At 45.4% G+C, this 12,432-nt stretch overlaps 1 protein-coding gene across 1 annotated transcript; it reads left to right on the top strand.

Moving 5' to 3' along the window:
- The first annotated feature begins 3,471 nt into the window (after window positions 1-3,471).
- Window positions 3,472-11,307, top strand: KTI12 (KTI12 chromatin associated homolog). Its single transcript, XM_061558581.1, has 9 exons — window positions 3,472-3,775; window positions 5,541-5,592; window positions 5,929-5,981; window positions 6,077-6,132; window positions 6,403-6,482; window positions 6,617-6,776; window positions 7,936-7,998; window positions 8,125-8,195; window positions 9,519-11,307. Exons 1-9 carry the CDS (start codon window positions 3,595-3,597, stop codon window positions 9,658-9,660), a joined length of 858 nt encoding a protein of 285 aa, XP_061414565.1. The 5' UTR covers window positions 3,472-3,594; the 3' UTR covers window positions 9,661-11,307.
- Window positions 11,308-12,432: the final 1,125 nt, after the last annotated feature.

Here is a 12,432-nt window from a genome sequence, read left to right as displayed (position 1 = left end):
TTGTTCAGTGTTATGTAAATTACCATAATTTTTTTCAACAGGGTCGTCAAGTTATTTATCAAGTTCATATGCTTTCCATGTCCTCTTGCATGATGTGGCCAGGTGATAATAAAACACTTGATGGATTTCCAATGGTAAATAGGTAACCTTCCGAACCCACTTTTTAAACCGTTCAAGTTGCCTCGGTCTAAAATGAAAGTCGTTTTTGTTTTCATAAAAAAAAACAAGTTGGTAAATCATAACATTGCAGACGTGTGGCAAACACATTCAAGGAAATTGGAATTCAAGTCGTACACCAAGTTAATGCACATCAACACCGAAGCACCAAGTCCATTCACCTCTTGTGCAGGGATGTAATGCATAGAAATATAACTCCATCTCGTGCGAGGTTCGCTAACCATATGTGCGATAGAATACTTTTCTTACAATCACGTATTATACAGAGACTCTACTTACGAACGAGTTCGGGTCCAGAGGTCTGTTCGCAAGTAGATTTTTTCGTAAGTCCAACTTCTGTCGATTACAAACAATGTACGGCATGGACACTAAACACGTATAAGATGTAGATGCCACTGGTTCTTCATGTTCTGCAGATGTAGATGCCACCACTGCCATCTATTTCGCAGCGGGTAAACTTACGACTCGGTTTGAACCGGCAACTGGACATATGTACAGATTTGCTTGTATCTCCGAAAGTTTGTAAGTCGAATGGTCTTACGTCGCGGAGTCCCCAGTATCTACAACGAAGGTTGTTTATTGTCAAATGTGGAACATGCCCAGCTTAGCCACTAGAGGGCAGACTAGTGTAAGGAAGTCAGCTCCCATTAATATCCTGTATTTGAAAACACGTTAATCTACACCTTCAAAGTAATAGGTGGTAAAGACTAACCACGGAGTGACAGCTAAAGGAAAGAACAGCACCCACCCAGAGCGCGTCCATCGTGCGGAGATGGAGCGATGGAATCGGCGCAGGAGTTACGTGGGTGGATTCCTGCTCGACAGGAACTTTTTGAGATGGCGAAAACTTTGGGGAGGTCTGACATCGAGCAGTGGATCGATCATGGTTGAAGATGTATGGAACGTGCGAGGGGGGGAGGGTAATCCTCGAGTAAATCTTGACTGAGCAAGTGACGCCTTCGCTCTGCTGGCGATCCATGAATTCACAGCGATGAATTGAATTTATTTTGACTTTACACCACGAACATTCAATGAAGCTCGTACACTCCAGGCGAGGAGCGGTGGCGCAGTGGTTAGCGCGCTGCCTGAATGCAATGCGACAACCACAGGCTGAGTTTGATTCCCGGCCACGGCTGTATCAAACGGCTTGAGTGGATTTCCGATCCGTTGAGCCGCGTGGGTCAAAGAAGAACAACAAAACACGTGTGAACAACACGGCGTTGGGATGACTTCGTCCAGCAGTGGATCGCTCGAGTGCTGTTAACAACAATACATTGTTGACTCAAAGCTTTTGTGGCTGCAGGAATTCATATTCTTTGGATCTTTCGGTAAAGTCACGTAGATAGGTTCAAAGAAAATGTAAAACTACGACGTTTAGATCGCAACACAAGCGGTCGTCATCAGGAAAATGTGTGTGGGGGGGGGGGGTTAGCCTCTAAAGGCAAACTTAATAAAGACACCATTGGGAACCTCCTTTGCCAGTAGCAAAATATGATAATTGGTTTTTTACCCTTTTATCTGGCAACAAAACTGACACCTTTTTTACAAGGAGTCATGTTTGCATTGACCACAATACCTGCAGTCATAATGCTAACAAAAAACACAACTCTGATCATGTTTTCACTGTCCTTGAAATGGATTGGTCCACACCCGAGACAGCTTTCCTTAGAGCCTCGTCTCACATGGTGTTGGACCAGATGACGCCAAAAGGCGCACTTTTGGCGTCATCTCTGTCCTAATGTCCAGTTGTGTTGGACCAGATGCCGCCTTTTGGCGTCATCTGGTCCAACACCATGTGAGACTAGGCTCTAAGGAAAGCTGTCTCGGGTGTGGACCAATCAACTTCAAGTACAGTGAATATCATTATCAGAGTTGTGTTTTTTGTTTGCATTCCGACTGCAGGTATTGTGGTCAATGCAATCATGACTCCTTGTAAAAAAATGTGTCAGTTTTGTTGTTAGATATAAGGGTAAAAAAAACAATTATCATATGTTAATAAAGGTTTGAAATGGGTGTAGCCCAAGTGTCATCAGCTGGGTGGGCAATCGTCAAGAAGCAGCCCGTAAAGAGCCGCATGCGGCTCCGGAGCCGTAGGTTGCCGACCCCTGGTCTACACCAATCAAAGGGCCGCCAAGCAATCATTGCACCGCGCTCCACACACCTACCCTGCTGACGGTGGAGGTTGACAAGAAAACACAAATCAAGTCATGACCCAAAGTGGTTGATGACATCTTTCCAATGATTGCTGAGTTTATAACCATCCTCTCGGTTGAAATTGTGCCTGTGTCTATATATGGATGGCTTCATGAACGAATCTTTGTTGATAGCCAGTAGGCTTACAAAGTACGATCGTCTTAGAGAAATCTATTTTTTGTGAGCCAGCCACATTAAAATAATGATCAGCCACGGTAGAAGTATTGGTCCCACCGTGTTTCAAATCTGCCTTATGTTCACGGACATGGTCAGAGACATGTCTCTTAGTTTCCCAAATGTAACTGCTGCCACAGATACAACTTGGTTTGTAGACGCCGGGATATTGCATGTCAGGAATCTTGTCCTTCGTAGATGGGATCAGATCACGAATTGTATGTGCTGTGTTAAATCGGACCTGGATCTTGTGTTTGTTCATGATTTTGTAAATATTTTTGGTTACCCCTGCTGTGTATGGCAGGGTGATGGTTTTGATTGGATCCTCAGATGGCTCCTTCCTCACGGTTGGGGTGATGGCTTTGCGGATTGTGTAGTCAGAATATCCATTCGTCTTGAGAGCTTGGTGTACGTGTTTGAGTTCACTGGTTAGGTGTTCATGGTCGAAGATACATTGAGCTCTGTGGTGTAGCGTTTTGATGAGGGAATTCTTCTGGGATGGATGGTTGTGGGAATCAGGTTTTAGGTAGGCGTCAGTATGGGTTACTTTCCTGTAGACAGAATGGCTCATTGATCCCATCTGGTCTCTTTTTTTGCACTTTTTTATTGTTATTTTTCTATATCAGTGACTTTACCGAAAGACCCAAAACAAGACGGTAAACATTATCTTCCATGCACACGGAATCGATCCGCGCGTGTATCGCGATTCACCTAAATCGCTCCACGCGCGTATCGCATCTCACAGGAGGAATCGATCCGCGAATGAATCGCGGTTCACGTGAATCGCTCCACGCGCGTATCGCATCTCACAGGAGGAATCGATCCGCGAACGAATCGCGGCTCACGTTAATCGCTGCACGCGCGTATCGCAGCTCACAGGAATCGATCCTCGCGTGCACCGTCAACCACAGGAATCGATCCGCGCGTGTATCGCCAATCAACAAATCGGCTGCAGCGAGCTTGAGGCGTCAATTCACGAGTTCGGCGAAAGGTTTTTGAGGGTCTGAGTCGACCAATTTCGTCCCCGAAAAAAATCGATCTGCGGAGCCAATGCCGTTGGTGGTGGTGTGCGGCCTCCCGTGCAGCGGGAAGACGCGCAGAGCCCTGCAGCTCGAGGCGGCGCTGCTGCAGCTGCAGCTACGCGCCGGGCCCTCTGGCCTAGAAGGCCGCAGCGTGGCCGTGGTGCCGGACACGGCGAGCGTCTCGGGCGGCAGGGACCTCGTCTACGGGGGTGAGAGACCACGAGGAGACGGGGGCGAGAGACCACGAGGAGACGGGGGCAGACACGCGGGAGGCCTCGAGGTGGGGGTGGTAGGGGAGGGGGGTGGGAATTTGGAGTTTTCGGGTCCGTGCGGAGGCCGGTAGAGACGTTTGAATGCTGGGCGACAAGAAAATTGTCTCCCATAATTGTCGGTGGTGTTGTTGTTGTTGGGTCGTGTAAATGTAACAGGACCCTGCGTGGTGGGCTGGTAGGAATAATACTTAGTACCGGTACAGAGATATCGACCGGGTATAGAGGAGTTAAAGAAAAATTACTGTATTCTAGTGTAACGTTAATTAAAAGTGTTTGTTTTGACAAGAAACGCTGTGAGATTTAAAGACTCGTAGTCTTTCATTTCCAACACCACCCTCAACACCACCCCTCCCACGGACGGACGGACGGACACATTAATCTATTGGTGGTCTGGTCCACTTCGTTCCTACCAGTATAAATGTGTCGTTAAACCCGCCACCACCCGACACAGCCAACTAATTAGGGTTGTCACGTAAATAGAACGTGGCCAATTCTTCACTAGTACAACACTAGTGTATAGTGTAGTTGTGTAGTGTATAGTTGTGTAGTGTATAGTGTAGTGTATAGTTGTGTAGTGTATAGTTTTGTAGTTTATAGTGTAGTGTATAGTTGTGTAGTGTATAGTGTAGTGTATAGTTGTGTAGTGTATAGTGTAGTGTACTAGTACAGCACTAACCGGTGTGTTGAAGAGCCAAGCCACAACATTTACAATCTGAATACGACGTTTCGCCAGTTATTACAACCAGCTTCATCAGGTGACAGCCAGATTAGAGGAGGGAGCTGGTAGGAACGTTGGGTTGCTCGGTCAATGGCCAGGGTCAACGGCGGCGTGGTGTATTCCGCAAAAATGCCCGACTGTGAGGGCGGGCACAAGCCGGCGTGAGTAGGTTAAACGTTGAGTTTTATAAGGGCACCACGGGGTGACCAGGCCCTCCCCACCCAGCCCCACCCCTCCCATTTTTGGATGCACGACGGACGGACACAATAATCCCTTGTGGGCTGGTGTAACCAGGAGGTTCCTACCAGTAAAAGTGTGTGTTCGGAAAAATGGAAGGAAGTGGAAAGAGAGGAAGACTTAGCACAGAATGGCTTGATGACGACATCACGGTGGATTGGTGCCGGGAAGATGTGGCCACTACTTGAGCCATATTGGCACAAGACAGATGAAAGTGGACATCGACTACGGGCTATCTAGCCCATGGATCGTGATGATGGGTTGTGGTTCACATTTGAAGGCCCTGTCGAATTGACGGTGGAGGCCCGGATAAACCGGTCGTCAAGGTCCGGATAATTTGCAAGGAAGTCAGTTTTAGTTGCAGTGAAGGCCCCTCCGTGTTTATTCAACAACCCCTGGGTAATTGACAGGAAAAAGGCGCCGATAATTGACACCAGCGGAGGAGATCCCCGTAATTAGTGAAAGTGCGGGTGACGCTGAGGTGCCTCCCCCCGTGAATTAACTGTGACAGCCCCGTTAGAGTTGAGGGTCGGGTAACCGTGAGGGTGTTGTGGGGTCGTGATGAGTTTCTGGTGAGCACAGAGGATCCAATGAAGAGCACCGATTTGATAGTAAAGGGGCCTCAAGGCGACGGCTCGAGACTGCAGCCTCCACGTCCCGAATGAGTACCGTGGGGCTTTGCAAGGAGTTGGTCAACTTTTATCTTGTTCTTTTTCCCCAAATGTTTGCATCATTTGTCTTTCTCAGATTCAAGTAAAGAAAAGGAGATGCGAGGCGCACTTAAATCCGAAGTTGAAAGGTAAAGAATTAAAATATGCAAAACTCCTTGGCCTTCGGAGAAAAATGTCGCTGGCACGCCGCATTAACTAACTTTACATATTTAATGTGTTTTTACATGTCCCCCTTGTAATGTAATTTCATATAACAGCCATGGTCTATCCACTGCTGCATGAAGACCTCATTACGGTGGAGCACACCAAAATCCATCGAGTTCCTGCATACGGGCTGATTTCATCGCCGCGACTGATCACGTTTCTGGTGAATGATATCTTCGGCGGTTAACAATGGGCCCTAATTATATTGCACACCACTTGAGATGCCGATGTGCTAACTCTGCTGCTGTTATGTTGAACAGAAAAATCAACAAGCAAGATGTGGTGATTGTAGATTCGCTCAACTACATCAAAGGTACACGCACATTAACGACAAATGAACATGTTTGCCCCAAAGAAATCATGCTTGTGGTGCACATGAAACAAATACTCCTTTATTTCCATTCACAGGATGCAGATATGAACTTTACTGCATCATCAAGCACGCCCAAACGCCGCACTGCCTCGTAGGTTGGAACTCAAAAAATATTTTTAAGTTATAAAAATGTGTACAAGCATCCACACGTCATTATTCTCATGTAAAACTCAACAAATTGGTAAAAAAAAACATTGCCTTAAAAGAAAAATAAATTATCGGCGATGTTTTGGGCACTAGCCCTTCTTCATAGCAGATTAATAGAGGGGTCGGAAATAGAGTGGATCAGAGTTGGATATTGCACTTTATGCCCATGGGGCCTGATGATTCTTATGTAGTTGCTGCGCGTGTGCCCACGTAGATTCACTGCGACACTGCAGCCCAGACGTGCTCCGAGTGGAACCAGCAGCGGAGCGCAGAAGAACGATACACCCAGGAAGTGTAAGGTGCCCAGCGTGCAACATGCGTGCATCCATGTCGGATCGCACACCATCAATGATGCCATCGAAACACATCGCGGGCCCCAACGCTTTTTGTTGTTTTTTACTGCGCTAACCCTGTGTTTTTTTGGGCAGCTTCGACGCGCTGGTGATGCGCTTCGAGGCGCCAGACTCGAGGAACCGCTGGGACTCTCCACTCATCACGGTGCAGCCGCTTGACGCATTCCCTTTGGAAGCTGTGTGCGACGCCTTGTTCCACCGCAAAGCGCCTGTGCAAAACCAGGCGACGCTCAACGTAAGCGATTGTTCGTCGTGACAGTGCGTTCGACGTAGCTTGGGTTTGACGCGGATCAAACTGAGTTAATTTGGTGTCGGTTGCGTATATGTCCGCTTGGTTAAGTTTATAGTCTCAGGCGTCATCTGGTCCAACACCATGTGAGACTAGGCTCTAAGAAAAGCTGTCTCGGGTGTGGACCAATCAATTTCAAAGACAGTGTATACATTATCAGAGTTGTCTTTTTGTTTGCATTTTGACCACAAGTGTTGTGGTTAATGCAAACATGATCCCTTGTATAGAGGTGTCAGTTTTGTTGCCAGGTAAAAGGGTAAAAACCTATTACTATATCTTGCTACTGGTAAAGGAGGTCTCAATGTAATTGGTTAAAGTTTGTTTTGCAAGGGACACGTGCGTCAGGGCCCTTGTATGATGGGCTGAACTTGGGGTATTAGCGTGCAGTCCTCAGAAGAATTACACATCAGAAATGTACATTTCGATTTAAAGCTTTCGTGACTGCAGGGATTCATCTTCTTGGTTCTTTCGGTAAAGTCACGTAGAAGGGAAGTAATAAAATAATAAAAATAAAACATAAAACAATTCTCACGACGTTTCGGCCACAACGCAAGCAGCCGTCCTCAGGTGAAAACCAGGTCCGTCGAGGCGACAGAGTCATTCAGACTCTGTCGCCTCGAGGACGGCTGCTTGCGTTGTGGCCGAAACGTCGTGAGAATTGTTTTATTATGTTTTATTTTTATTATTTTATTACTTATTACTTCCCTTCTACGTGACTTTACCGAAAGAACCAAGAAGAGAAATGTACATTTTAATTATGTCGAAACCTTTTGCATTCATGATGACTGCTCGCCATTCCAATTAAACATCGCTGAACTAGTCGTCGTTAAAATGAAGGTAGCAGTCTACTCAATATAAAGAACCCACAGCCAAGAAATGTTTGAAGATCCCTTTGTGAGGCTGCTGGTGAAGTTAATTTGCACAGACACGCCACCAGGAGGCATGCAAGATATTGCTGGGTTTCCACGATGCTAAGCAAACCAAATATATTTGAACTTGTATTTTGAGCTACATGGTTGGGTCTCATTCATTTATAATTGACAGTATAGATATGATCAATTATATTGTGTTGCTGATTTGCAAATGCAACCTCTCATTTTCACAGCAACCACTCTCCTCGACCAACTTTCTCTATGAACTGGATCAAGTAACACAAGAAGTCGTTACTGTAAGTAAAACATCTCTCACACGTACATATTTACATCCTGGTTTATTGATTAACAAAAAGCAGTGTTAGCTTTGGTTGTAAATACAATGTGTCTTTTGCTTGGGTATTTGTGTTGTACAATTTAAGGCAGTTTTGAGTGCTCAGAAGACCAGCGTTCCTGGAGACCTCATCACCATCCCAGGAGCCAAAGACAAAATATCCTTCAAATGTCAAATAATAATAATAATTGACAGCCTTTTGTTAATCCACTGCTGCATGATGTTGGTCATGCAGGTTGTTTGACCATACCTCACCATGCTGGTCAGTGCAGTTAGGCCCAGGTTCAGCTGAGGTATCACTTGCTAATGATGTTAGCCATTGCCGAGAATTTAACTTGTGTTTTCAGTTTCATAGCACAGTACGGTAATCGCCGTGCTACCGCTCCACAAATGTCAATTCCAAGTTGTTAAAAGCCAGATTCGTGCTGTGGTGTTTTCCTATTAAATTACCACGTGCATTGTAACCTTTCACGTAGTTTAACACGTTGGCTTTCGCAACCAATATCATCTATAATAGAAGTTTTTGGGTTACATCGCGTAAACATATATAAATGTGTTGTTAAAACCCACCACCACCTGACACAGCCAACTAGTAAGGGTTGTCACGTAAACAGAACGTGGCCAATTCGTCACTAGTACAGCACACCGGTGTGTTGGAGAGCCAAGCCACAAGATTTACAATCCGAGTATGACGTTTCGCCATTAATTACAACTAGCTTAATCAGACAACAGCCAGATTTGTGGAGAAGTCCACCTGTTTCGTTCCTTATATAGAGGCGTAGACGTATAACTACCTTTTAGTTAGTTATACGATTTGGCGTTCGCTGGTCTAACACTGGGGAGACGAGGCCACAAAGAAGGCTGTCTCTGGTGTAGGCCAATTAGTTTAAAATACAATGCATTTTATTATCAGATCATGTTTGTTTGCATGTTCACCACAAGTACGTGTGGTTAATGCAGACTTGATTCCTTACTAAAGGTATTCCATGTTAGAACATCTTATCACCTAGAGATAGGTTTTTACCCTTTCAACTGGTACAAAAACTGACACCTTTATACAAGGCATCATGTTTGCAATAACCACAACACAAGCAGTCAAAATGCAAACAAAAATAAACTCTGATAATGATATGCACTGTCCTTGAAGTTGATTGGTCCACACCCGAGACAGCTTTTCTTAGAGCCTATCATTATCAGAGTTGTGTATTTTTGTTTGCATTTTGACTGCTTGTGTTGTGGTTATTGCAAACATGATGCCTTGTATAAAGGTGTCAGTTTTTGTACCAGTTGAAAGGGTAAAAACCTATCACTATATTTTGCCGCTGGTAAAGGAGGTCTCATAGTGTAAATCTTAACACCTGTTTTATTGCCAGAAAGAGTGAAAACCTCTCCTTATTTTTCATAGTTATACGTTTGATGTCAGTACATGTGTCCAGAGAGGTAGAGGGTGTGTGACTCGTCCTTGACCCGCGTGTGAGACATGGAGATGGGAAGGAGCGTCAGCATGGCCGAGTTGAGGCGGCTACGGCGTCAGTTCATCTCCTACACCAAGATGCATCCGACAGAAAACATCGGCCACATCTCCAACATGTTTGTGCAGTACATCAACAAGAGCACTAAATAGCGGACGGCAGATGGTGGACCCGGTGACGGGGGGGAGGGACTAAATGCCATGACGGATGCACGCCGAGCAAGAACCGTTCAGAGTCTTGAGTTAGAATCCAGGCGGCCGATTGTTCTTGGGTTGCAGCGAGTTTGTCTTGGCCCAGGCACCAATGACTGCACGCAGAATAACGATCGTGTTCCATTGGTTTTGCCGTGTAATTTGATGTCATCCGGCACTGATAAACATTTTAGTTTCGTTCGCCGTATGACCATATCACCACATGTGGCGGATACAATATGGTGCACCGCTTAATACGGATAACACGAAGTTGAAGAGACTTTTGTATTTCTGTGACATGATGATGCTGCCAAATGAACATTTTTCAATGACTCATTACATGACGCCAATAGTTTTAGGCAATCATTTGAAGAAAACTAAAAAAAGTCGAAACAAATAATGGACAGGAACAGCTTTCAGTGTGAGGCTTGACTCCAGTACATATTTTAAAAAGGTATTACTGATGCACATGTATAAAATCAATGTTGTTAACGTGTCGCCTTTATACCCAATGAAATTGTGCAAAGAATATTGTCAAGGGATCCATCGGTGATTCCCAGAGTCGTTCTTGGTCGCCTGCATTTATTTCATGCCGCACGTGTTTCCCAAGTTTTCTCCACAAAAGGAGCCGTTTTGTCTTCAATGGATGCTCACCAGGTGAAATTAAGGCCATTGAACTGAATGGGCACGTGCAAATGTGGCTAAACAAACTTTTGGCTTTTGAACAATCGTTCTGTATTGTGAGCTCCATTGGCAGCTTCTCACAAGCACACCTTTGGCATTCTCTTCCCACTCAAATATGCGTTCTGCACGTTGTGTGATGCTGTTGCTCGGCATGTGTTCGTTTATTATCCATCATCAGCCATGGCCATTCCACTGCTGGATGAAGGCATCACCAAGCTGCCACCATCTCATAATAAAGGTTGTGCAAATTAGTTACTACTTCAGGTCACCGGCGTGTTGGAGAGTAAACCCACAATATTTACAGTTTGAGCACGACGTTTCGCTGGTGATTATATCCGGCATCATTGGGCGATTTTTCCAAAATACAATTTTACAAAATCGCCCGATGCTGCTGGATGTAATTTACGTGACGAACTTTACTGGTTGGCCGTGTCGGGTGGTGGTGGCTTAACGACACTTGCGATCGAACCCAAAAACATTTTACGAATATTAGTCGCGAAAGCCGACGTGTCAAACCGCCCCTATCTCTCAATCCTTAGATGTAATCATCTAGCACCTGCACACGAGCTGATTTATTTTCTCCGCTCTGCTGTGGACGTCCTCTCGGACGCGTTCCATTCCTTGGCTGCCACTCCCATCGTTATTCTTGACGGTCGGCTGTTGGATATTATTCCACATACTTTATAGCAGGTTTTTTAAAAAGTTTAGTTAGCACATACAAAGCACACGACAGCAGGTGGCGCTGTCGACTTAAGTGACCGATGTTTATTTTAATGTACCGATTTTATTAATTTATGCACGACTTTGTTCATTTTTACATAACTGGGGAAAGAGCGTTGGGGCTTGATCTGAGGTTGGTGTGTTGAGTGAATGTTGTTTTTATGATGGAAGGTTTGACGTAAATAAATATATTCTTATGCTTCATGAATGGTGAGCGGCTTTTTTGTGACCATGTATGGGATGGCCTAGAGTCATAGCTGGGCTTGGTTAACGTTCATAAATGGTGCGTAAAACATTGTTAAATTACAGGAATAGCCAAGGCAAAGGTGATCCTTATCCAAGTCTCTTACCAAGAAAAACTAAGTGCCATGGCCTTGAAGCTTGGAAATGGGGCATGCTTTCGCACACCTCCCGATTAGCACGGTGCTAAAGAAGTTCAACATACAAACATGCATCTGTCTGGAGCAGTGCATCATAGACTCGTGTGTTTGTGCCATACCGTTGGTCTGCCTTGCCAATCACCTACCCTGCCATGCCAGAGAAGGACGAGATCGCCTTTGCCACACTGAACTTTTGTTTGCTACTCAAGCTGTGATTGTGGAACACGTCGGATAATTGGTAAATGTTTGATCACAATTGGGAGTTTAGAATCCTACATTCTGGGGCCAGAGTGGCACCATAATTTTTTCCTTCGAGAAGAAATGTAAAAAATTGTTCTGAGCACCACGGGTGACCGCTCCCAATTTCTCCATCAATTTACATTCACAGAGAAACAACCTTTGCCAGACCTTTCTCATGGATGTTCAAATTACCCTCTCAACACTACGGGCAGGTGTATGTCATTAATGGCGGTGTTCTTATTTTGAGCAGGTCCTTGATAATGGACAGATGTTCGTCAAAATGTTACTCTTGGTCGCCTGTCGAATGAACTAGGTTGCCTTTCAAAGGACTGAGATGGAAGAAAAAATCTCGACGCATTGTAACTACTGGCATGCCCAATCCACGGGGTTTTTTTTTCGTCAGACCCTTTTTTTGAGTGGCGACCCACAGCGAAAGGCCCTCACCCCTGGGGCGAGCTTGCGTGCAGTGGGATGAATCGTCCCGCAGAAATGTCTACAATGCAATTACATTAAATATAATCCTAGCAGGGGTGTCTGCGGTCTTTGCGCGCCCGGGACGCACTGGCACAAACAAAACAAAACAATGAACAATAAAGGCACAGTGAGCGCGCGTAATTGTCGAGAAGGTTCGCGGAATGTCCTCCGTATACGGCCAGAACGCCGGGGATTAGAGTCCCCCCGCTTCGGGAACAAACAAGACTCGACTCTC

This window comes from Lethenteron reissneri, chromosome 24 (genome assembly GCF_015708825.2).
Source record: "Lethenteron reissneri isolate LAM-NWPU_2019-01 chromosome 24, ASM1570882v1, whole genome shotgun sequence".
Taxonomy (NCBI): Eukaryota; Metazoa; Chordata; class Hyperoartia; order Petromyzontiformes; family Petromyzontidae; genus Lethenteron; species Lethenteron reissneri.
The sequence above is the reverse complement of the archived record's forward strand: the minus strand, read 5'-3'. Positions and strand labels throughout refer to the sequence as shown.